At 45.1% G+C, this 24,831-nt stretch overlaps 1 protein-coding gene across 2 annotated transcripts in view; it reads right to left on the reverse strand.

Moving 5' to 3' along the window:
- Positions 1 to 656: 656 nt before the first annotated feature.
- The window catches only part of PPP2R2A (protein phosphatase 2 regulatory subunit Balpha), a 35,386-nt gene continuing 11,211 nt past the window's right edge, over positions 657 to 24,831 (reverse strand). For both annotated transcript variants that reach the window (XM_017827347.1, XM_017827346.1), the window contains exons 3-9: positions 8,239 to 8,336; positions 5,119 to 5,284; positions 4,511 to 4,623; positions 4,036 to 4,213; positions 3,224 to 3,388; positions 2,040 to 2,209; positions 657 to 830 (exon numbers count right to left, since the gene is read on the reverse strand). In XM_017827347.1, the coding sequence (XP_017682836.1) occupies positions 672 to 830; positions 2,040 to 2,209; positions 3,224 to 3,388; positions 4,036 to 4,213; positions 4,511 to 4,623; positions 5,119 to 5,284; positions 8,239 to 8,336 (1,049 nt within the window). In that variant the 3' untranslated portion in view covers positions 657 to 671. The remainder of the gene's footprint in view (positions 831 to 2,039; positions 2,210 to 3,223; positions 3,389 to 4,035; positions 4,214 to 4,510; positions 4,624 to 5,118; positions 5,285 to 8,238; positions 8,337 to 24,831) is intronic.

The raw sequence follows: 24,831 nt of genomic DNA on the forward strand, positions 1-24,831 counted from the left end.
ATATTTTATATTTTATCTATAGAAATTCCTGCTTTTATGGAGCCTGAGGGTCTCCACTCAAATCACACCTTGTCACACATGTGGAAAGGAGGCACAGCCTCACCCACACCTGCTCCAGCCACAGGGAATGTTTAATATATCATTTATTATACAGATTTGATACTTTATATTGATTTCCATGTATTATTGTGCATATTTCATATATAATATAGATAATCTTCATTATATAGATTTGACACCTTATATTGATTTTCACATATTATTGTGTATATTTTATCTATATAATTTTTATTATATAGATTTGATACTTTATATTGATTTTTATATATTATTCTCTATATACAATACACTATATATAATTTTAAAAAATATATTAAAATAATCTATAACCCTATATAATTAAAAATAGTTTATATTATATATAAATTATATATGTTTATATATAGATTATACATTATATATAAATAAATATTATATTGTTTTGACAAGGCAGCTTAGAGGGGACACACACCCCTGGATTCCCCACCAGGTCTGGGGTGGATTCTTACAGAGCTAATGCACTGCTAAAATCTATAATAATATATATATAATATAATATAATGGCCAGACTGCAGGACTAAAATGTTGTCCAGGCCAGTCCATGAATAAAAGCAGCTATTTCGGGTCATGCTTCACGTTGCCTGTTTTAAGAATAACCTGGAAGGAGCTGAAGTGGAAGGAGAGCAGAGCTGCACTTGCCTGTCCAGGCCGTTCCAGCAGCACTCGAACTTGTCGAAGATGCAGTCGTTCTCATACAGCGAGCACAGCTTACTCCTGAGGTATTCGTGCACCTGGGGAGAGCGGGACACTGAGCCAGAGGAACAACCCCAGCACTGCTACAGCCTGGCACACGGGGGCTGGAGAGCAGCCAGGCAGGGAGGGAGCTGGGAGTGGGGATGGACAGGGAGCTGAACAGGAGCCAGAGTGTGCCCAGGGGGACAAGGAGGCCAATGGATCCTGGCCTGGCTCAGGAACAGGGTGGCCAACAGGGCCAGGGAAGTGATTCTGCCCCTGGACTCAGCACTGGTGAGGCCACCCCTGGAGTGCTGTGTCCAGTTCGGGCCCTCAGCTCAGGAAGGACATGGAGGGGCTGGAGCAGGTCCAGAGAAGGGCAACAAGGCTGGGGAAGGGACTGGAGCACAAGTGCTGGGAGGAGAGGCTGAGGGAGCTGGGGGGGCTCAGCCTGGAGAAGAGGAGGCTCAGGGGAGACCTCCTCACTCTCTGCAACTCCCTGACAGGAGGGGGGAGCCGGGGGGGGTTGGTCTCTTTTCCCAGGCAACCATCAGCAAGACAAGAGGGCTGGGTCTTCAGCTGTGCCAGGGGAGGGTTAGGTTGGATATCAGGAAGAATTTCTTTGCAGAGAGGGTGCTCAGCCATTGGAATGGGCTGCCCAGGGAAGGGGTGGATTCTCCATCCCTGGAGGTTTTTAAGATGAGACTGGATGTGGCATCAGTGCCATGGGCTGGGAACCACGGCGGGGTTGGATCAAGGGTTGGACTGGATGATCTCGGAGGTCCCTTCCAGCCCAGCTGATTCTGTGATTCTATGAACACAGCAGGAAAACAACTGCCCAGGGTCTGTACCAAGAGCAAGGAAGGAGCTGGGACTGCTCTCGAGAGCCTCTTTCTAACAAATCGAACAGCCCAGCACTTCTCAGGGGCAGCTCGAAACATTCTGTGCCAAGGAAATGTTTCACCTCCTGTTTCCTCCAGGAAATAAAGTCAACTGAAGGCCTGTCCTGCCCTTACATGGCTGGAGATCCCCCTTCCACATTCCCACTGCGTGGGGGGGAGGCTTTTCCAGCCCCAGCCATTGGTTTGGGCTCTGCTATTGCCCTGTGAGTACCCAGATCCTCCAGCAGGAGCGAGGGACCCCCAAATCCCACGGATGCTCTGCCTGCACCTACAAACAAAAATGGAACTTTGCCACCCAAGACCACCAGCAAGACTCAGCCTCTTTCAAGGTCTTCATTTCCAGCCTCCATGATCTTCACCCAATACCTGGTATGTTTCCACAGGTCTGTTTTCCATATTTAAATCCCAGATCTTCACTGACAGATAATCTCTAGTCATCATATATCGACCACTATGGCTAAATTTGACATCAGATATGGAAGAGATGATTTCAGAGAAGAACGATCTGTTGCTAGGATCTTCTGGCTCTTCAAACACTGTAAAAACGAGACAGGCATTTCAAGAGTAAATTTGTGTCTCTTCAATTCAAGATACACCCAAATTAGATTAACGTTTTCTCAACAAGCTTTCCACACTGGGCTACTACATGTTATATAAAACAGCTTTAGGGAGAAACCTTTATAGTACAGTTGCCAAACTCCGAAATTCATTTCACATATCAAGGTCAGGTTCTAAACAAGCGAATTACTTGCTAATATGTGAAATCTTCACTCATTTGTGCAAGATTTCCAGCATCAAGTGGTATTTGACACTGAAGTCTGCAGTGTCTACACTGACTCCTCAGCTGAAGCTGCTACTCATCTTATTCGAGTGCTGTGTCCAGTTCTGGGCCCTCAGCTCAGGAAGGACATGGAGGTGCTGGAGCAGGTCCAGAGAAAAGTAACAAGGCTGGGGAAGGGACTGGAGCACAAGTGCTGGGAGGAGAGGCCGAGGGAGCTGGGGCTGTTCAGCCTGGAGAAGAGGAGGCTCAGGGGAGACCTCCTCACTCTCTGCAACTCCCTGACAGGAGGGGGGAGCCGGGGGGGGTTGGTCTCTTTTCCCAGGCAACCATCAGCAAGACAAGAGGGCTGGGTCTTCAGCTGGGCCAGGGGAGGGCTAGGTTGGAGATTGGGAAGAATTTCTTTGCAGAGATGGTGCTCAGCCATTGGAATGGGCTGCCCAGGGAAGGAGTGGATTCTCCATCCCTGGAGGTTTTTAAGGTGAGACTGGATGTGGCATCAGTGCCATGGGCTGGGAACCACAGCGGGGTTGGATCAAGGGTTGGACTGGATGATCTCGGAGGTCCCTTCCAACCCAGCTGATTCTGTGATTCACTACTTTGGCCAAATACGAACCTAAATTTCAGATTTATTTAGATTTTGTACACCACAGAAATCCAATATGAACACACACAGACCCTCCAGTGTTGAACATCTCACTGAACGCTCGGTCTGAGCCAACAGCCAGCTGTCCCACTGCCCATGAGACACTGCAAAGGGGTGCCAACTCACACTTTGAGTGTCTGTCACAGAGAGCTGACGCCCTCATGTCGCAGAGGCGGATGGTGCCTTTACTGCTGCTGTACACGAAGGTGCTGCAGCTGTTGGGGTGGAACTCGGCGGCCGTGATCACCTCCGTCAGCTCCTCCATGTTGGCAGGCTTGATATCTACAATGTCTGCAGCACCCTGATAAGGAATCTGCTCTGCTCTGCACAAGGGATTTGGGATTTTGCAGCTTGAAATGTATTCAGCAAAGCTCTGCCAGGCCTGAGGAACACGGTCAGAAACCGGGTAAAAGTTAAAATCGATTTGCCTGGAAAGCAAAATGGTAACATCACATTCTCCATCAGTTTGAAGTTAATTCTTCTAACAGCAAAACCTTCTTCATTTCTGCCCCACTGCAGCAATAATTAGTTCTATGCTACAGATTATCACCCGAGTTTTTCATACAGAACTTAATTTTGCTTAAATTCTAAGTACACTATTACATTATCATTAAAAACATAGCACAGGTTGCTCAAAGAAGCTGTGGCTGCCCCATCCCTGGAAGTGTCCAGGGCCAAGTTGGAGCAACCTGGGATAGTGGAAGGTGTCATCACAAGGAAGGTGTCCCTGCCCATGGCAGGGGGTGGAACAAGGTGATCTCTAAGCTCCCTTCCAACTCAAACCATTCCATGATTTCCTTGTGCTCTCCAAAAGCCCCTACAATTACCAAGGAGAAATAATATGGAGAAAACATGGTACACAAAACACTTCTCATGAAAGCAAATAAAATCCAACGGTTTCCTTGTTCCCATCCCACCAAACAATGGCAAAAGGATACTAAAACTCCTGTCTGTGATTTCTAGGTGCCACAGGTTGATCCGCAGGTCGTCTGCAGACAAATACGTTTCATAATCACTATTGATGGAGATGGAATTGATGTGATACGTGTGAGCGTTGGCAAATATCCTCCGGGGACTGGCTTCCACCATGAGGTCCATGGGCCTGAACACTGGCACCTGCAACACACACAGCAAGGCAGGTTGGAGGGGTGAACACACCACCAACATCAGCACCCAAAATCACAGTCCTTCGACACACCGAGCTGGCTGAAATATCTCAAATATCAGCACCCAAAATCACAGTCCTTCGACACACCGAGCTGGCTGAAATATCTCAAAAGCACCTCAGAAGTAAATATTTCTGTGGTATCACAGAAAAATTAAGGATCTGATGGGGCAGTTACTCCCTGGTCTGTGCTGGGGGAGGGAGAGAGGAATGACCTGGACGTGGCCGGTCCAGAGTGAGCTACTCACCCGTAGTGTTGTAACTGTAGTAGGATCCCTATACCGTCCATCTTCCTCCTTTAAATTATAACCCTCTGGTCTTTTGTCCCTTTCACTGATTTTCCATAACTTTATTGTTTTATCTGAAATGAAAACAGCCACAGTTTTAAAATGGGAGCTGTGGCAGAGACACCAGTTGTCACCGCTGACGCCTTGGAACAAGACAAGGCCGCCCACGAGCACCAAAAAAGACAAAAATGCTGCTTGGGGAAAACAAGGCAAGATAAAAAGCATTAAAAAACCTCCTCCACGGTTTGTTCTTTTTATAAAAGAAGTTAGAGCCAAGTTTCAGTTAGGACAGGGATTGTCATGAATAATGTAAGCTCTGGCACAGGGACTCACACCCATGAAGGTGCCGAGTGGTGCTGGGTGAAGCCCCTGGGCTACAAAGCAACCAAATCCCAAATCCCAAATCCCCCACCCTGTGCCCAGAAAAGCCAAAAGAGCCACCCCCCCCAGATATTTGCATTTAAACCCAGCTTGATTCCAGCCTTTTGGCAGTGGAGAGGGTCAGACCCAATCCTAACAGCAAACCTACAAAATAACACACGACCACGACAAATAAAGTCACAACTTACCATTTGTAGACAATAAAAACTGAGCAGCATTTTTCTGGGGTAACCACCTAATTTTGTTGATCTTCTCTTCAATTTCTAAACTTTTCAAGTAGTCAAACTCTGGTTCATGGCTTTGAAAGGTACTGTAAACATTGTATTCTCCCCTACTGTGAGACTGGGTTTTGTTCTAAAAAGAGAATTAAATGATCAAGTTACATATGCAATGGACAGAGTATGCTTTGCAAGGCTGATTTATTTTAACAAGTCTGTAGAATAGACAAACACAGGATTATCTCTCTTGCAAGAATTTGATTAGGGTTTCTACTATTTTAGCTAAGAAAACCTCAGAGAAGAAACAGTTATTGCAGCAACTTGTGATTCCTAAAGTTTCCAGAAATTCCCCTGGGCCATGTGAATATCCAGCAAGTTCTCAGATTAATTCCAAGAAGCTGAATATAAAAACTGTTTTGCCTAAACATTTTCTTTAAAAACAAACAAATAAACAAACAAAAATCTTCATTATTCTCTCACATCTTTAATTTTTCCACCTTTGCTTTTTTAAGGAGAATATTCCTTCCCCTACTACCCAGACACACATATGGCAGATCTACTCAGTGAGTACGTTCAGCTCTCCAGGCACACTATGGAAATCCCACATGTCACCTCTAAATTTGTACCAGCAGCTCCACTATTCTGGTTTATAATCCCCACGTTCCCTGAGAGCTTCTCAACTGCTTAAGAAGCTTTTTTCTTCCTCATTCTAGAACGGGAAAAAAAACCAACCTTAACACCTCTGCTGAATACATCTCTGACACTGGAGTCACCCCTGCAGGGTGGGAATGCTTGGAAAACTGAAACCCACCCGGATTTGCATGATCCCCTCTCCAAAAGCTGTGGTTTAGACGGCACTGCATGGACTGAACCTTCAATTCCCTGCCATGGATGATGGAAAACTGGAGCCATTTGTGCCCCAGCGCTCCCCAGGGGCACCTGAACTGGGCTCGAGCTGAATTCAGTGATTTATTCCTGTCCCACCCACTGCAGGGATTGCACCATCAGATGCCTTTGCTGTGATATCTGCTCTTGACTGGGGACTTTGCTCCTTCCTCCTCCTGTGTCTCACGTCCTCTGCTCCTTTCATCCCTCAGGACCTCCCCCAAACACACACCTGTCACATTCCTCCCATCCTTTGCTGCTGCTTCATCCCCTCACACTGAGAGCTGTCAGGAATTCTGACACTTCAAAATAAGCTGAGGGGGGGAGGGAAAAAGCGGACAAAATGCTTAGAAATCAAATTTGGCACTGGAATTCTGTACCACACCTCTCCCTTCCAGGCTTTCCCACCCTGGAGAACGGAAGGGACTTTGTTCCAAGTCTCAGTTAGAACTAACAAGTGGAGCTGGGTCGCTGCAGGGAGAGGAAATCCATTGTGCTGTAGGAAATGCCTTAGGAAATTCAGGCAACTTTCCTTCACTTCCATGCTTACCATAATGATGGGGGCTTAAATAGTCTGTGTGTGCATTCTAGTAAAACTCCACAGGAGCAGAATAATACCTAAAGCCAATAATATAGAAAATCCATCCTGGGGAGAAAAGCAAAATCTAAAAACTATCTCATGGTGCTCAAAGCAAAAAAATCAGTCAAACCAAGGAGAGGTGTTGGTCCCAGTGCCTGATGTTAAAATGCAACTGAGGTAATTACAGGCTGCCCACGCAAATTCCTGCCCAGTTTCTGTGAGATCCACACTCATTTCCTGCCTGGTGCTGCTCTGATGTCACTGCCTGCCACATTCCAGCCCGGAGGTGGCACCACTTTGGCAGTGGGTAAAGTCCCACAGGTTTGTACAGCTCTGTGCTCTGTTAGTGTTGCAGGTGTGGCCTGCAAAGCCCTGGAATGCAGCAGCACAGAAAGGGGTACAAAAATCCAAGTTAAATACTCGTATTTTAGGTACTTTCACATATAAAAGCTGCTCCAGACAGTTGTGTGTGTGGCAGAACTAACTACAGGGAATCAAGTCCCCGCTGTCCGTTCCCTAAAAAGTCCAGCAGTCAAATTATGCCAAAAATAATCCTGTGCAACTTAATCTGCCAACCCAGGTGGTTCTTCCCACAGCTGGATCCCAGATCAGAAGGATGGGAGCCAGGGGTTACACACCAAAAAACAAGGAGTGCCTCAAACACACTCACTGGAACAGGCAGTGAGCTTTGAGGTACATTAAAGCACCCTTAAAGGAATCAAGGTAAAACTCAAAAGAGTTGAAAAATAATTAAAAAAAGAATAGAAAGAAAACAACAAAAAGCCACCAAACACCGGAGGAGTTGGTGCCAGAGGAGCTGGGCAGGGCAGGGCAGCCCCCACTAGATGTCAGCACTGACCGAGGGGATTTACTGGGATCGGGAAGGTGCCATTCCCACGTGCCAGCACGGACCAACTGGAGCTGGGAATTCCTGCGGTTTGGGATTTTTGGGATTGAAACCGAATGAACCACTAAGGAAAAAGCAACAGCCTGACGTTTCTGGGCAGGGAGGTGACACCTCCCTGGAATATCCTGGATTATCCTCTCCCTGGAATACGTTCTAACCAAAACAACTTCCAACCTCAGCCTTAGTTTAAAAAAAAAACCCAGGCACTCCAGCTCAGCTTCCCACCTCCAACATGGGATTAGAGCCCAAAGATCAAAGGAACAAGGGTTAAATGAGAAGATCTTTTTGCTGTTATGGTTGTGTGATTTTACCTGACTGATATCAGAATGGAAAAGGACATCTGAGGTCACAGCCACACACTTGCTTAAGGGTTACTTTTAATTTCCCCAGCTCCAGTGAAATCTGAAATCATCATCCCAGCCAGGCAGAGCCATTGGAAGAACCAACTTCAGCTCCCTCAAGGCCTTTCCTGTCCTACCCCCACTTTCTGGTTTTCACTTCAAACATTCTTTAGACCACGTTAAGAGTGCATAAAATAATTTCTATCGGTGTCACAAAGTTCTCATTAATTTCTTTACTCTTAAATGTCATTATTTTCATCATTCCTGACACAGACATTCACTTTGTCAACAGTTTTTTATAAAAGCATGCTCCTTTTCTTTAAAAAGGGAATGGATAAGAACAGAACATTTAATATGGTGTAATTAGACAGACTCACCTCCTGCTCCTGCTGAAAGATGACAACTCTCCCTCCCTTGTCTCCTGTTGCTAACAACTCTCCAGAATGGTTAAATTCTACTGTAGAAATTATATCCGCTGCAGAAAAACAGAAATAAACCCCCCCAGTTCATAATTCTTCTCATTACCAAGTGACCAAGAAAACTATGACAAGTGTAAAAGAAAATCCATACTTCGATTTAAGGATATTTGTATTATAAAATGCAAATAATTTCTTTTAAAAAGAATGACAGCAGTCATTTTTTAAACTTCACATTTGAAAAGCAGTAAGAGTTCACCATGCTAGAGTTAAAGGCTCACTGTTCTGCATTACTTGGTTTTTAAAGGTTTTATATCTTGTTATATTTTCTGCTATGACTCTACTTCAGCTGTACCAGCACAGAGAAACTGTGTACATAAATATTCCTACCTTTATTTTCCCAGTTATTCCTGACAGAGGATTTAAATACAATCATTACCCACATGATCTTAAAGTATCTTTTTTTTTTTTTTTAAGGATTCTATACACATTTGACAACTTAAGGGCAAAAGGTATCAGGGTAGAGAAGTTCAGACATCAGTGTCTAAGGAATGCAAGGAACAAACAGGTACAGAAAAATAGGAAATAAACTCATCAGTCTCTGAAAAACTTAAGTATTTCTTCTGGATGAGGAAAGTTTGCATGACCACAAGTATTTTTATCAGTGCTAAAATTAAACAGTGATAAACACAGACAAGAGCAATCCCTAGTATCAAACTGAGCTGTTCCCACAGCAAAAAGGACAATTACAATCACAGTTCCCATTTCCAGGTGCACACCTTGCCCCTCGTACTCTCCGATACAGAATCAGAAGCCAAACCATCTTTCAAACACCAGGCTGCAACACAACAATATAAACCTCATTTCCTGCAGGAGAAACTACCTGAGAGGTTTTCCACACACAGGTCTTCAGGGGACTTTACAAACAGTATTTCCTACAGTGGTTTCCTTACCTAATCTCCATCTCATAACATCTCATTCACAGCATTTTAGAGGTACAAAAGGTTGGTATCTGCTCGACTTGGAGCTGAACCACAGCTCCACTGTGCCCTTTTATGTCCCATTAAAGCTTAAACAGCCCCATGGATCACCCCATCCACCCCCTGCCGTGGTTATCTGCTCAAAAATGGATTTAAATTCCCCAAGAACACCGAGTTAAGGATAAAAATACGATGTCACCTTGCACACAGATAAACCAGGGTCCAGATCTCACACAGAACAACTGGGATTTGGGGGCACATCCTTTTCCCCCTGGAAGGCAGTGGTTACCTCAGCCAGCCCTTCATTTGCCATGTGTTTGTGCCCCAGATGAAGTGATTTCTCTCCCATCTGTGGGGCTGCAGAGCACTCAGCTGAAGAGTTGCCATTAAATATGGACCTTTCACAGGTGAAAGGGGCATAAAGAATTAATCAAAGCCAGCAAAAGAGTGAAGTGCAAACCAAAAAATCTCATTTAGACTATGCCACACACTGCAAACCACATCACTGATGGGAAGAGACCTTAAGGAAGTTATCAGTTAATTGGAGAAGAACAAGGCAAGTGAGCTCTCAGCAGTGAGAAGTACACAGAATAATTACCATTGTGAAAAACACACACTGAACAGGCTATGACAGTCTTGGTAAGATGATACAGCAAGTTATCAGCAGATTCAATGTGTCCATGGCAGAAAAGAGCAAAGGAAAAATTGCCTTAAAAATCTTATATATCTATCTAGGAATAGATGGATACATTCATCCTTGTACTTATTTGGTCAAAGTTTCACAAAGTCAAAAGCCTTATAATTGGAACAGGCAGCAACAACAGCCAGAAAAGCCTTAAATTAAGGGTGAAATCTCCATTTTCTTAGGTCTGATCATATATGTTCTGTATTTACTAATAATACAAGTCTCATCTATAGCAGTTATTTGTAGTTATCCCAGCCATTAATGCCTTTTACATTTATTTTAACTTTTAGGTTCATCCAAGCTTTCCCCCAGTGATCTCCAAGCTACAGGTCCTGCTTTGTCACAGACTCAACTGCACAAATGAACTTTCTGCACCTCCAAAGAGTCCAACGGGCTCAGTCAGGGGTGCCAAGGTCCTGAAAACTCCCCAATCCCTGAGGGATACCCTGCAGATCATTCCAAGTACTTAGATCAGTTTGAAATTAAAGACAAAATACATTTCTTAGCAGCAATTGCAATGGAAAAATATTAATTAGTTTTTAAACTCCAGATAAATCAATAAATCCCACGTGAGCGATCTTGGATTGTTCCCTTTCCAAAATGTCCTAAGGAAGTGACAGAAAACATGGTTTCTGTTGGAGCATTCCCAGAGCAGGGCTGAGAAGCTGATTTCACACAGGAATCAGCACTGGAGAGCAAAACAACCAGTGGTACCTCCAAACCCAGTAACTGCCCCTTTGGAATACCACATTCCCATACCTTGGCCAGAGACAGAGCCGGACATCAGGGCACTGGTGATGAGCTGGGAGGGTTTAATGGTGTTGGAGAACTGACAGGGGAAGCATTTCATGTTCCACAGGGCACTGATTGGCCTGGGGAGTCTCATCTCTGTTAACACTCTTCTTGCCAAAAGAAAAAAATCAGTCTTATCCTTCTCTTTTCCAGTGGTAATTGTAATTCCTGTAGGATTGTTTCAGTCCTTCAGCACCACGACAGCAAAGAAGCATTGCCAGCCTTGCTGCCTCCTCTCTGTCCATCCCCAGCCTTGCTGCCTCCTCCCTGTGTCCCTGCTGTTTGTGCTCCAGCCTCCAGGTGGGAGCTGCAAACACAGAGCTGCTCCACATGCTGCTAAATGATCCTAACCCATCCCTTCCCAATGCTGATCAGTGCTCCTAACCCATCCCATCCCTTCCCAAGGCTGCTGAGTGNTCCCTTCCCAATGCTGATCAGTGCTCCTAACCCATCCCATCCCTTCCCAAGGCTGCTGAGTGATCCTAACCCATCCCTTCCCATCCTGAGTGCTCCTAACCCATCCCTTCCTAACCCATCCCTTCCCAACCCATCCCTTCCCAACACTGCTAAGTGCTCCTAACCCATCCCTTCCCATCCTGAGTGCTCCTAACTCATCCCTTCCTAACCCATCCCTTCCCAAGGCTGCTGAGTGCTCCCAACCCATCCCTTCCCACTGCCCAGAGCACAGGGAAGGGGTATTTAGGGGAGAAGCAATCTCCAGTGTCCACTGTCACCACCCCATGGCCTCTGGACACGTGGGGCATTCATTTCAATGCCCTTTTTCCCCCGCAGCAGCATGGGAGATAAAGAACCACTAACAAGCCCTTCTGGGATGCCACCCCCCTCCCTGGACACGGTGACACAGCCCGACGTGCTGTCACACTGCCACAGCTCCCCCTGCCCTGCACCTCTGGCTCTCTGCTCCCCTCAAGCATCTCCAGACACCCTGGGCACCAAGATGCCCCCGTCACACTGCGAGTGTGGAGGTTTTAAAGCACCACAGGGCAGCAGCAAACACACAAAATTAAGGTATGATTCTGACAGAAACAAAAACCAGGACAGAAATGAGTATCTCCATTCCTGCTGTGCACCTGCACCAAGTTTCTCCCTCTTGCATCACTTGGGTCCCACAGCTCAGGGGTTACTACAGCACTTACAAATACTTCTTTGCACAGATCTATACATTTGGCCTTTGGTCCCACATAAATATCCCTTTATAGCACTTACTGTTGTAGAAACACTTCTGAGACTACTAAATACTTCCAAATAATGGCTTTCAGTGACCTGAAAGCAAATGGGTGGCGGGGTGGGAATCACCTGCACAACCTGAAATCCATTTATGAGGGAAAATGTTTTGCAGCAGGTCGAGCAAAACACTATGAAAACACAGAGCTACTACACAGCTGTACCCTGACCTCAAAGAAATGGAACTCTACAGCCAAACCAAGCCACTGATCCCCAAAATCTCCAACTGCCAAGAGAGGCTTTGGTCTCTGAGCCATCAGCACATGGGGACAGGGCAGAGTCTGATTTCCCTGGAGTCATCCAAAGCTCCTGACAGCCCTCCCAGACACAGCAGCTACAACCCAGTGAAGGTTTCTTTTCCTTCTGCACATCATCTGTATTTTCCCAACCTGCCCTAAGCTTTTTACGTATCCCTTCAATGAGACATCTTCACTTTTGAAGTGCTCCAACAAAAATCAGAACCACCAGCAAGGATCAGACACTTCACTGGATTCAAGCACGACTGGATTTGTCCATGGCAGACACAGGAATCTGAGGAACCAAAGGAACTAAAACAAGGGGACAGGGAAAGGGAAGGGGAAAGACACTTCTCTCAAAGCTTAAGTAAGGCCCTGAGGCCACTGAGCCAGTACAGTGGGAAGGTGACCAGTTCAAACGAAGAAAAAGCAAATTCTGTTGTTCAAAGACAGATGAATAAAGGAATCCAATGGGAATAAAGGAACCCAACAGATCTCCAGTGCCTTTTGCCCTGTTAAAAGCCATGTCTGAAACAAGAAGAACTCAGTGACAGGTATTCAGTGACCTTCCCCACTGCCCAGTGAGTGCAGAACCAGAACCACACACGCACTGGCACCAGCAAGATCCCTAAACATCACAGCAAGGGTTGGGCTGAAGTTTTATTCCATGGAAGAAGGGAATAAAACAGCTCCATCAATCCAAACAATACTGTAATCCAATGACTTGGTTCCAGAAGGCCCATCACAAACCTGAAAAGCAATTCTGTATTAAATTTGTTTCCAATAATAGAATAAAAGGGATTTTATTAGTAGAGAAGAGGCTATCTATTTTAATGTACCATGAACTTTATATAAACTCTGCTTATAAAACATGCTTGGTAGGCAAAACATGTCACCTACTCTCCAGCAGAGAGTCAATCATGGCAGGAACAAAGAGAGTCTTTATTCCACCAGACCTAAAAGGTTTCTGTGCAAGTTTTGGGACTCATGTTGATCTGCTGCCTAAGCAGAGAGCAAGTAAATCAGTGTGTTTACACAAGTGGAGCAAACTCCTGATGTTTCCAAGGACTGAACAAAGAATTGTAGTATTTAAAAAGCATTCTAGGACTTCTTTCATTGTTTATACACCTTCCCAGTGGCTCAAAATACCATTTCTGGAATTTTCCAAAGGAGCAACTCCAATCTCATCCATAATGTAGAGAAGTTACTTATTTATAATGGTAATTCTGTCCTGAAAACACAATTCACTGGCCTCATGCAGAGCCCACTTCCTCAGTTTGCCAGCTCTAAGGGTAGAAGAAGCTATTTTGATCCAACTAAACATCGACTGATCATTCCAAGGATACTTCAGAAACTGTATCCAACGGGAAACACTAAGAAACCCACTTTTAGGATTACTGATAAGATCTAAGGAAGCTCAAAAAGCCTCAGAGTGAGGAAGCAGCACAGGAATGGATGAATTCAAAGCACAATTGCTGAGCATAGCTGAGCCATTCTTCCTAGATTGTCTCCAAAGAGAACAAGAGATCTCTCCCGGAGAATTTGCACACCTTAAGTGCCCAATCACTTGTGGATTGTTCCTTTCCAATCCAGGGCGAAGCAAAACCTCCCTGCTTCAGGCTCCTGAATAGATGCAGCTTCCAAAAACTCCAGGTCAAGTCACAGCTAAGGACAGAAAATTGTGACTTTTGGTTGGACTTTCTTGTTTCCAGTAGTGATTTTGTTGTGGAGCTACATGCTTCATTGTTGGGGGGAAAAAATACGATGAAAAACACTGGAGAGAAAACAAAAGCTCTTCCAAGGCTTCAAATATTTGAAGCAGCTACACAATGCACTGAGTCATCCCACCAGCACCCCATTGTTTGGGATTTGGATATACTACATTTATCAGGAGCCCTGATATATTGTGTCTTAATCTCTGAAGGTAGACAGTGAGGTGTTAATCTCCAAGTGAACAGGAAGGCTGTTTAAATAAGATAAAGGAAGAGTGACCACACATGTGTGATGCAGAGAAGAGCTCCCAGCCCAGGGTACCACGAGTGCACACTCCTGGGGAGGAGCAGGACAGCCAAAGGGCAGCCACTGCTCAGCGCTGATGGCATAACAGAAAGCACCCTCTGCATTCCAGCCTCATCCCTAATTTATGTATGTGGAGAGGGGGAAGGGAACACCAGGACTGTGTGCTTCAAAGTTACCATGACCGGTTTTACTATTGACTTCATTTCCCTTCTCTTCATTCACTTGCAAGAGCAATTCCCTGCATTCATTCCAGCTCTCCAAAGTGACTAGGCAACAAATCCAAAGGCAGCTGGGACAAGGCATTCCTACTGCTCAATCTACTGCTCAAGAGTCGTTCCAGAAGGCCTTTAAATAGATCTCTTCTCTACCAGGCACGGCATGAAAAATATATGAATTCCTCACACATATGGGGATGGGAAGAAATACACAGAAATACAGAAAAAAGAGGTTCTTACCCTTGGGGCAAAAATCCTCCCTCCTGTGCTGCCAGGCTTTGCCAGAGCCAGCTGGCTACTTGTTCTCTCCCAGGTCCCAGGCCTGGAATTGTGCTGCAGAGCTGCCCTCCTTAGCAGGGAGGGGAATTTGTGTGCTGGCCAAGGCTGTGCTCAGAGCTGCTGGCCCTGCCAGGGCAGAGCACAAACACAGGGGAGCCCAGGCTGCAGCTCCAGCAGGCAGGAATTAGCCTGGGTTTGTGGGGGAGCCCAGGCTGCAGCTCCAGCAGGCAGGAATTAGCCTGGGTCTGTGGGGGAGCCCAGGCTGCAGCTCCAGCAGGCAGGAATTAGCCTGGGTTTGTGGGGGAGCCCAGGCTGCAGCTCCAGCAGGCAGGAATTAGCCTGGGTCTGTGGGGGAGCCCAGGCTGCAGCTCCAGCAGGCAGGAATTAGCCTGGGTCTGTGGGGGAGCCCAGGCTGCAGCCCCAGCAGGCAGGAATTAGCCTGGGTCTGTTGGCCTCTGTGAATCCAGGAGCTCTATAGAGAGGGAGGAAGGTTTACAGACATTCCCTGGCCTGCACGTTCATTCCAAGAGCTCCAGGCCCTGGATGCTGAAAAAACACCCAGTCATGACACACTCGGCACTGAGCTGGGCTGGAAGCAGCTGGTGCTGTTTGGTGAAGATGCACTTCAGGGTTGGGACTCTCCCAGCCCTGTTTCATCCCTATCTGTGTGTGACATAGAGACAGCACTCTCCAAACACACAGAACTTCACACCTCAAATTCACTGCATCAGTTCCTCACCAAACAGAAACACTGCCAAGCAGGCCTAAACCCCCCTGCTTTCCCTCTATTTCCTGCACTTCTCTATATTCCCATTTCTGTTCTTTTATTCACTTTCTTCTCCTTGCTCCAACTTTGCCAATCTTTGAGAAAAGATATCACTGGGCAAGTTCTAGTTCAACTTTGGACTTGGAAGCCAGAGTGATTTACTTATTATTATTATTATTATTATTATTATTATTATTATTATTATTACACATTTTATTTTTAACTTTTTATTTAGCTGCCTAAAATAAAAGTTGGACAATTCTTAATTAAGCTTTTCCTGTCACTTCCTAGGCCACATTAACATGCCTTCCTTGCTCCCAGGTAAGCAAGGAAGGAACTCCTCCAGAGTATCCTCAAGTGCCACATCCTTCTGAGATCACTCTTTGTGCTGTCACATCCATGTATTAGCAATGACAAGCAAGACCACCCTGTTATCAACAGCCTAAAGAAGCAGGAGCTGGAATTCAGTCACTTTTTTGTAGTGGAAGGAGGAAGTGGAGCCAAGGGAAAAAACCAGCACTCCAAGACAACTATTCCATAGGATTTACAAGTATTAGGATGGCTTAGAACTTACAGATGCATTTATAACACGTTCTTAGATGGTTTAGAGATAATGCAACTTAATACTGAAGTTCAAAACAATGTTATTTAGTGGGTCTGCAAATTCATGCAAATCACTTTTTGTTAAAGCCTCGTGACTTCCTAGAAAACAAGAGCAAACTTCCATCCCCTCCCACTGCAATAACAGCAACAGCAGCCTGAAATCTTGTTGCCATCAGTTTTATGTAATAAGGCTGGTAATGCTCCTAAATAGCTTTACTGGGCTCAATGCTCAGAGCAGGATCCAACTCCAAATCCACCTGCCCTACGCAGCAAAGCTGCTCCTGCCTGCAAAGCCACGGGGAGAAGGTGGAACTGCAGAGAACAGGATTAGCACAGAAGTGACTCTCAAAACCTTTGGAGGTTGGGATGGTAACAAATCCAAAGTATTTTACAAGGTGATAGTAAAGAAGAGAACAGAATCCCCATCTGTGAAAATCTCTCATCTGGAACAGCAGCTCCTCCAGCATCCAGAAATCTTTACGGGATCTCAAGTTAACTGTGTTACCAAAGCAACTTCCCCATTTAAACAAAGAACATATAAACATATAAAACAGAAACCCAGAACATATATTAAACATATAAACAATTCATAGAAAGCACAATCTATGTTCAGTATTACCACCTAAATTGTACAGGGAGTAGCACACTGTGACTCCTGTTTGGCAAACAACTGCTGGGCATCACTGGGCAGCTGCTTCAGCATCTCCACTCAGGTCATGTTCCCACCACCAAATTCATCATTATTTCCCCCCATGGTCCATTTCTGGACCAATAAACGTGTGCAAGAACAGCAATTCTCAGAGGTAGCAGAAATCAGTAGAGGGAACACTCTTCTGACACGTTTGACGCTGCCACCACCTCAAACTCCTGGGACTGATCCCCAGCACATCTCAGTTCTGTTAAGCAACTTGTGTTTTGCTACCAGGGCTGAACTGAAGGCATTAGATGAGCACATCTGCTGGGGGAAGCAAGGAATATGCTCAGGAGCAACCCCATCTCCAGCAGCACAACTGTATTTGCAGAAAGCTGCCGAGCCCACAACCAAAAAGCCAATTAACTGCCTTTCTGTCCGTATGTACAGGCTCCACCAGCTCCCACTTACAACAGCTCCCTAAACAAGGTCAGGACTGGGCTTTGTGGAACAGAAAGGAAATGGATTTAAACCACAGACCACTGGCTTCCTGCCTCCTCTATAGTAGGAAGCTCAGTCTCCAGCACACGGGCCTGTGAGCCACCTGTGGTGGCCAAGGGAAGCAGAGATGACAGAGAGGCAGAGCCCTCTGCAAACACATGTCAGACACTGCTGGGAACTGGGCTGTGCTTCCCACAGCAACCTGCCCTCAAGTTTGAGCTCTCTGTAAAGAAAGCATTCACACTGACAGGCAGGGTGAGCTTGGAGAAGGAACTTGCACATCTTACATTGATTTGACCCTGATCCACCCTGCAATACCTGTACCACAGTTACTGGAACCACTGGGCTGGACCCCACTGCAGGTTTTATTCCCGCTCACCAAGTCTGGCACTGCATCCTGTAACTCCTTTTATGCCAACTTCGTTGTAAACCTACAGAAAAACCCCACAGGGCCAGGATGAGTTGGATGGGAACACTCCTGAACTGGCCCCTTGAAACCACTTCATCTGACGAGACAATGACACAGTTCTGGGGTTTTTAACCCCGAATAAGTTACTAATAAGTGTTTCCAAAATTACTGTGAAAAATCCCCTCATCTTAAACTCATAACAACAGCAGACAGAAGAATGTTCTCTCTATACAAACAAATGCAAAGCTGTTTGGTTTCTGGATAGAAACCATTAACCCTCCTCACCCTGATTAATTACTTTCTATTTTTAAACCTTAAGACAAGACATTACTGCGGTTCCTTTCAGAACACGTGCACGGGAAACCAGCAGGCAAATTCCCTTCTTCTACCAGGTGAAAGAGATTAAATGGAATGAATTTAGTTCACAAGAAGCTGCAAACCAGAGTTCCCAGTACCTGCCTTGCCCTTAAGCTGGACATGATCTAGTTGGGAGAACAGAGGACGGCGCAGGAAGTCTGAGCACATTCCGAGAAGCAGGAAAATAAACACAAGGAGCAGGTACAAACAGCCCAAGAAACTCCTGCTGACTGGGCTGCCCACACCCAGGCACTGCATATTTAACTAGTAAAGCTCAACTTGGCTCCAGCATCAGGTGAGGTAAAGAATGGAACACACTGGAACCAGCTGTGGCCTTTGGTGCAGTTTCCAAACCCTCAGGATCTGCCTCCACCTTGTACCTCTGAGGGTGTATTTTACACCAACACCTCAGCTCATCCATCCTATGATCCTTCCCATCCTGGAATTGAGGGTCTGTGTGTATGTGTCTGAAGTTCCTTCCAGCCCTCCACAGCTCCAGGAGGCTGCCACTATCCCAGGAATTCCACGTGCACGACCAGCTCAACACAGAGCTTTTCAACACAGAGTTTTTCAACTCAACACAAGGTGGATCAGCCTGCAAATACCTCCAACTCAACAACAGGGGATCATTTAATCCCTGACAAGAGTTCCCTCGAGTCTCCAGAGGCATCCTCTGCCTCCAAACCACAAACAGCACTGTCACAGTGCTTGGAGACACCACTCAGTTATTTTATTTTATCCAAACAGTTTCTGGGCTTTGCAACAGGCCTTGAAGTTTTCACTCGAGGAACAAACCGGATTAGGAAAGCAACAACTAAGTCAATTCTCCCTTTTTAAAATCTTCATTACCCAGGGTGAGAGAGTTTTCCCCCTGAAGAATACTGGAAATAATCTATTCAAACAAATGGGATTCCACCTGACTTTATTAGTACTGCAAACATGTTTATAAAGACTAACAGAGATGCACAAATACACGGGGGGCGTTTTACCAGGGACAAAAAGCAAATGATGAGCATTCAGTTCCCATCTCTTAATACACGTGCTTCCCAAACCCAAATATTCCTTAAAATATGACAGGAAGTGCCTATTTGCTTTTCCTAGTCACACTAATTCAGGTCTATTGTTGGCTGAAACAAAGGTCTTTCAACCTGCATCACCCGTTCCCAGGACATTTGACACCAGTTTATTAATATCATAAACACAAGAGGCCTGAGTGGCAGAAATCCAGCCCCAGCCCTGGTGCCCAGCTTGAATAACCTCAGAGAGGAGGGTGAATCTCTCACAGCTGTGGAACCACAACATTTATCCACAACTAGGAACGAGCAGTTAAAGTCACAACTTCTCCGTGAGCCTCTTCTTCGCAGCTACTGCAATATTTTGGAACAATAATAAGTTTTTCTAAAATAAGTTTAATCTGTCCCCAGGTCTTTCCTCCTCCCTCCAACCAGAATTGTTCTGCTTTCAAACAAGAAAAGCAATCAACAGCAAATCCAGCATTTTTCAATGCTGGCCAGCTGCTGGATGTCAAAGTCACCATAGGGGTTTTTTTTCTGAACATCACAAAATTCAGCTGCTGAGAGATTCCAGCCTCTGAAGCTTAAATCTATTTTCAGGTGGGGAAGAGGAAAAGAAGAGTGGCCTCCTACTGAGGATGTGTCACACTCGGTGTTGCATCAATTCCCTTTCAATCACAGTGAAAACTCCTCTTCACTCAGGGTTTAGGATTACCAAAAAAAGCCTGGGAGCAGTGGTTGCCCAGAGGCTGGATAACATCACCTGCAGAGGCAATGCAATCCCCGAGGAGGGATGGTTTGGATGTAAAACAGAAACAAAAAGGACAGAAACATCAAGTACATAAAACACCCAAGTGATATCTGTGTTGTAATTCTTCAATTATTCGCTTTCAAGGCCTCAGCTATCAGATAAAAAGCCATCTGACATTCTGGATAGCTGGCCTAGGTTTGCTTGTGTCCCATTCCCATCCCACGCTACAGCAATTCCACTTCACCTGGAAAATTAAAGTGTCCCTGTTTAGATGCAAACCAAGCAGCCCAGAACCTCAGGCTGCCCAGAATTCTGGACACCAACAAAGTTTTTAACAGTCACAGAACCAAACCTTCCTTAAATCCACTGCAAAAGATGGAAACACACACAGTGTTCTTTGGTGCTGCAGCAATAAAACTCTGCCTAAAAGCAAATTTCTTGTATCCCCAAGTGAAATCTCAGCTAAAAGGTAAGAATATGAAGTCTGTGGTTTGTTTGAAGGGGGACTGGCAGGGTCAGGGTTCTGAAGGTTGTAATACAGAGTATTAAGTGTTACTGCAGACAGAGAGATAATTTGAGTAAATGACACAAGACAAAGAGCTTCCTCCCCTTGGAATTTTCCCATTTCAACCACACATTATCCCTTTAAACCAAGTTATTCCCCCAAGCAGCAGGTACACAATCCACACCAGCTCTGTTCCTTTCAGAAGGATCCATCCTATGATCCTGCTTTTCCTTTCTTTCAGCCAGCAAAACCTACTCTGCTTTCTGAGACAAAGATGACAGAATGGTTCAGTTCTATTTGTATTGTGCAGAATTTAGTTTGGGAGTTACTCATCATTTCTGTCCTTTGTACAACTGCATACAGATCATACATATCTAATTATAGGGGGACAAAATTAACTCCAGCAGGAACTTCATGCCCACAATGGCTTCATCTGAGATCCCCTCAGGTATCTGAACATTCTGGAACCAGCACTCACAAAACTGAGGGACCTGTTGAGCAACATGAGGAGAATTGAGGCAAAAAGGCTTATAAATAACAGATTTGATTATCTCTCCTCAAACACAGCATTTGTCTGGTTTTTAATACTCTGGTACATGACTTGTTCCAATATATTTTCTGCTTGCAGAGCTTTAATTTACAGTCTATCATTAATAAAGCTACAGGAAAACTGATTTTGCATATCTAGTTTCCAAGAGAGTAACAACTCAATTTTAGCACTGCTGAGGGGAAAAATTCAGGTTTACTGATTTTCCAGAATAAGCTTGATGTTGGAACAAGAGAAATTAAATGTCTGTTTGGGGAGAACAGCACTGCCATGTTGGAGCTCTTGAAAATGTTCCTGCTTACCTGGAGATAAAGGACATCCTATAAACCCATAAAGATTCAGGAGACCACAAACTCCATCTCAAGCTCCCTGGAAAACCTGTATTCCCACAGCACATCCTCACCAGGCTCCTCAAGGTTTATCCATAATGCCACACAAGTGCTCCATAATTCTCCTAAGCCAGGCTTTGAAATGCAGGTTATACAGAGGATGAGGGTTTCCCAAAACACATTAAAAGAATTTGATTCAAGCTTTAAAGCTTGATTTCTTCTCCCTGTGATAAATATGTGAGCAATGGATCTGTTTTCCAAACCCAGGCTCATTACCCCTTGGTAGCAGAAGTGCTTTGCTGGATTGCTTGGCTGCTTTATTTATACTTCCATTTTCTTAGGGAGCTGCTCTCAGTGTGCCTACAAGGAATGAAAAAGAATGTTCTGGAAATTAAAAAAAAAAAAATCTCAACAAGCTCAAAACACCATTGGCCTTAAAAAGGATAAGGATCAGCAGTTAAGCTGTTCCCACCAAAAAAGATGGAGAGGGACTTTGGACAAGGAGATGGAGTGCCAGGATAAGGGGGAATGGTTCCCACTGCCAGAGGGCAGGGATAGATGGGATACTGGGGAAGAATTGTTCTCTGGGAGGGTGGGGAGAGGCTGGGATGGAATTCCCACAGAAGCTGTGGCTGCTCCATCCTTGGAAGAGTCCAAGGCCAGGTTGGAGTGACCTGGGCTGGTGGAAGGTGTCCCTGCCCATGGCAGGGGGTGGCACTGGATTATCCTTAATGTCCCTTCCAGCCCAAATCCACGATTCTGTGATTCCAAGCTCCATCCAGCTCCCAGCACAGTCAGTGCCTCACACAGGGATCACAGCTGATTTCCACGTGTGCATCCCACACACACATTCCAGGGGCTCCTTCCCCAGAGGTGACTTGAGACATTCTGGCAGAAGGCTGTGGGCGGTGAAGCTCCCAGAGATCCCTCCGAGGCTGCACCAAGGTTTGGAACAAACATCCCAGAGGAGCCAGAGGTGGAGCTGAGAGATCTGCACTGGGAGAACACAGGATGGAGCTCCCCAGGCCCCGGGGGCCCTCCCTCAGTGCCAGCAGCCCCAGGCTGGGGTGACAGCAGATAAACACACTGGCTGTGACAACCAGGGGCTGAGGACACTCAAGAGTCTCCACTCGGAGCAGGGATTTCACAAATGCCAAAGTTATTTTTGTGCTCTTTGATTGCCTTTAAAAGGGGATTTCTGCTCTGTTAAAAAGTGTTTCTGAGCGACAGGACTAGCAGAAAAGCAGCCCTGTGACACAGGCAAAGCACAGAAGGATTTATTCACCTCTTTATTAATTCACAGAATGTTTCTCCTCAAGACTATGGAGTAATTTCTAATATATTCTGGCCTGTTAAATTAACTTGCCTCTTAAAATTACTCAGGACAGCTTACACCAATTATAACTGAATATAGTAAAAAAAAAAGATGCCCCTGAATTACTTACTCCAGAGGGTGTTCACCTACACAGCACTGAAAAACCTGCACAACACAACAGGCTGTGTATTAATTCACATAACAAACATCCAATCAGCACAGATTTTAAAAGGGTGCTTAATTTGGATAGCTGTTCATTCAAAGAATAACTCATTTTTACTTCAAGTTGTACTTACTTGAACCATAACCTTAAAGTCATTACCTAATGAGTTTTATTTAAAAAAAAAATAAATTTCAATACTAAAATGAAAACCTACCTGCTTCTGCTTCTATTTATTCATTTTTATTATTCTTTTTGTCCTGTGCTCAACACAGGTGATTCTTGAGTCCTTGCAACTAATGTGCTTGGTAATTATTTATTTCCCAGTTCCTGCTGGCAGCCCCCACCTCCAGAATGTACCTACCCCACGTCCACACTAACAACAGGCTGCAGAGCCCCTCAGCAGACCCCACCTCAGATCTGCCCAGGGTTTGTTTGTGTTCCCAAGTAGTACAGAGCTATTTATGGAAAAATCTCAGCTGGAATCGCGGCCAGAATTTCAATAGGCTGCACGGCACAGAGCAGCCAGGGGTTGGTGTTCTGTTTGCAAATAACAATATATTTGGAAATAACATACTGGGCCATTGTTTGGCACGGAGAGAACAGAAGCCTTCAGGCAATGCCTTTCTTGTCACTGAGAAAGCTGCAGAGCACTGGAATAGCTGCATTTTCTTGCTGAAGCCATTCCAAAACATGCCCAGCAAGGTAAAAATTAGTAGGTGTATTAGAGAAAAACATAATGCTTTTTGTAATCAGAATTCTGTGACTTGGAGTGCATTTGTGTTGTAGATTTAAAGAAAAAAAACCACCAGCTCCTAGAAACTACCCTGCTGTTCTGAGCCTCTTCTCACACATTCCCTGAGCAAAGCTTTTATTCCGGGCTCAAAAAGCTCAGGCCAAACATTTCCAGGCTTTTAATCCCGGTGTGTAGAATGCAGGAGGCTGTTGTGCCTCGGACAATGTGGGAAGTGGCTCCTTCTAAGCGAGGCAAAGGCAACGAGAAATCCCTCTCCCCTGCCATAAAGGCGGGCAGGGAGGGCAGCAGGGAGGGAAGGGCACTCCCCAGCTGAATTTCGGGCAGCTTGCCGGGAGCACAGAGCCTGTGAAGGTCACAAGTACAACTGAAGTTTCCAGCAGAGATAAATACACAGTTCTATTAAGTGACTGTAGAAGAAAAATCTCTGATTACTCCCCTCGCTATGGTCACTCACTCATCAGTTCATTTTAATACTTAATGCACCTTTAGTGGCTCTTGGAGCCTTAAAGAACTGTCTTCCCTTTACCAATTGCCTTTTCTTCTTTTTTTTTTTTTTTTTCTGGCCCCAGCATACATGTTTCTTAAAAAATCATTATTAAACAGAGGCCAATTTTAATTTCTGGCCTGGACTTTGAGATTCCTGACACTCACTTCTCTGAATGATGCAAAATGGAATCTTGACAACTCTAAGGCAGACACCTCTTAAAATTATATATATAGACTACTAATCTGAGCAAAATACCAACTTTTATTTTTAAGTGACTTATTTTAAATCTCTCACCACCTCTATTTATAGATTAGGGCCTTTTCTTTGGATTTTGGAAGAGTTGTATAACAGCTGAAAACAAGATAGAGAGTATTAAGTAGTATTACTGCCCTGCAAGGATCTCAAAGATCCTTAAAAACCATCAAAAGCTTTGGAATTACATCTTAGGAAACAGGCACACTAGTCCTAGACAGGGAAAATAAAGCAGGGAGAGGTTAAAATGTTATTCCCAGGCTTGGGATGAGCTTCCTCGGGTCACAGGGAGGAAAAGCATCCACAGGCTCCAGGGAGCCAAGGAGCTCACGTGCAGAATATCCCAGGGATTTTGTTTTGTTTCAAATGCTCTTTGTCTTCCCACTGCCCTTCCCTCTGAGGCACCTCAGCCCCGGGAGACAGGAGCTGTGTCCTGCTGCAGGAACACAGTCCTGCTGCCAGCCCCTGCTGCTTCCAGGGGTGGGCTGCCACTTCCAGAGGGGGCTGCAGGAGAAAGGAAGACCCTGGATAGTTCTTTAACACATACACGCAAAAGGAAGGTAAAATTCAGCTTTCCAAACAAATAAAACCAAATCAAAACAATGACATGGAGCTGTGAGAAGAACAGACTGAGAAAAGCCAGAAGGATGACACAGAAAGTCTTAAACCTTTGGGTAAAAATGCCATTGCTGCCAGTTCCACGTTCCTTTAAAGCAGATT

This window comes from Lepidothrix coronata, unplaced genomic scaffold, assembly GCF_001604755.1.
Source record: "Lepidothrix coronata isolate B3197 unplaced genomic scaffold, Lepidothrix_coronata-1.0 Scaffold137, whole genome shotgun sequence".
Lineage (NCBI taxonomy): Eukaryota > Metazoa > Chordata > Aves > Passeriformes > Pipridae > Lepidothrix > Lepidothrix coronata.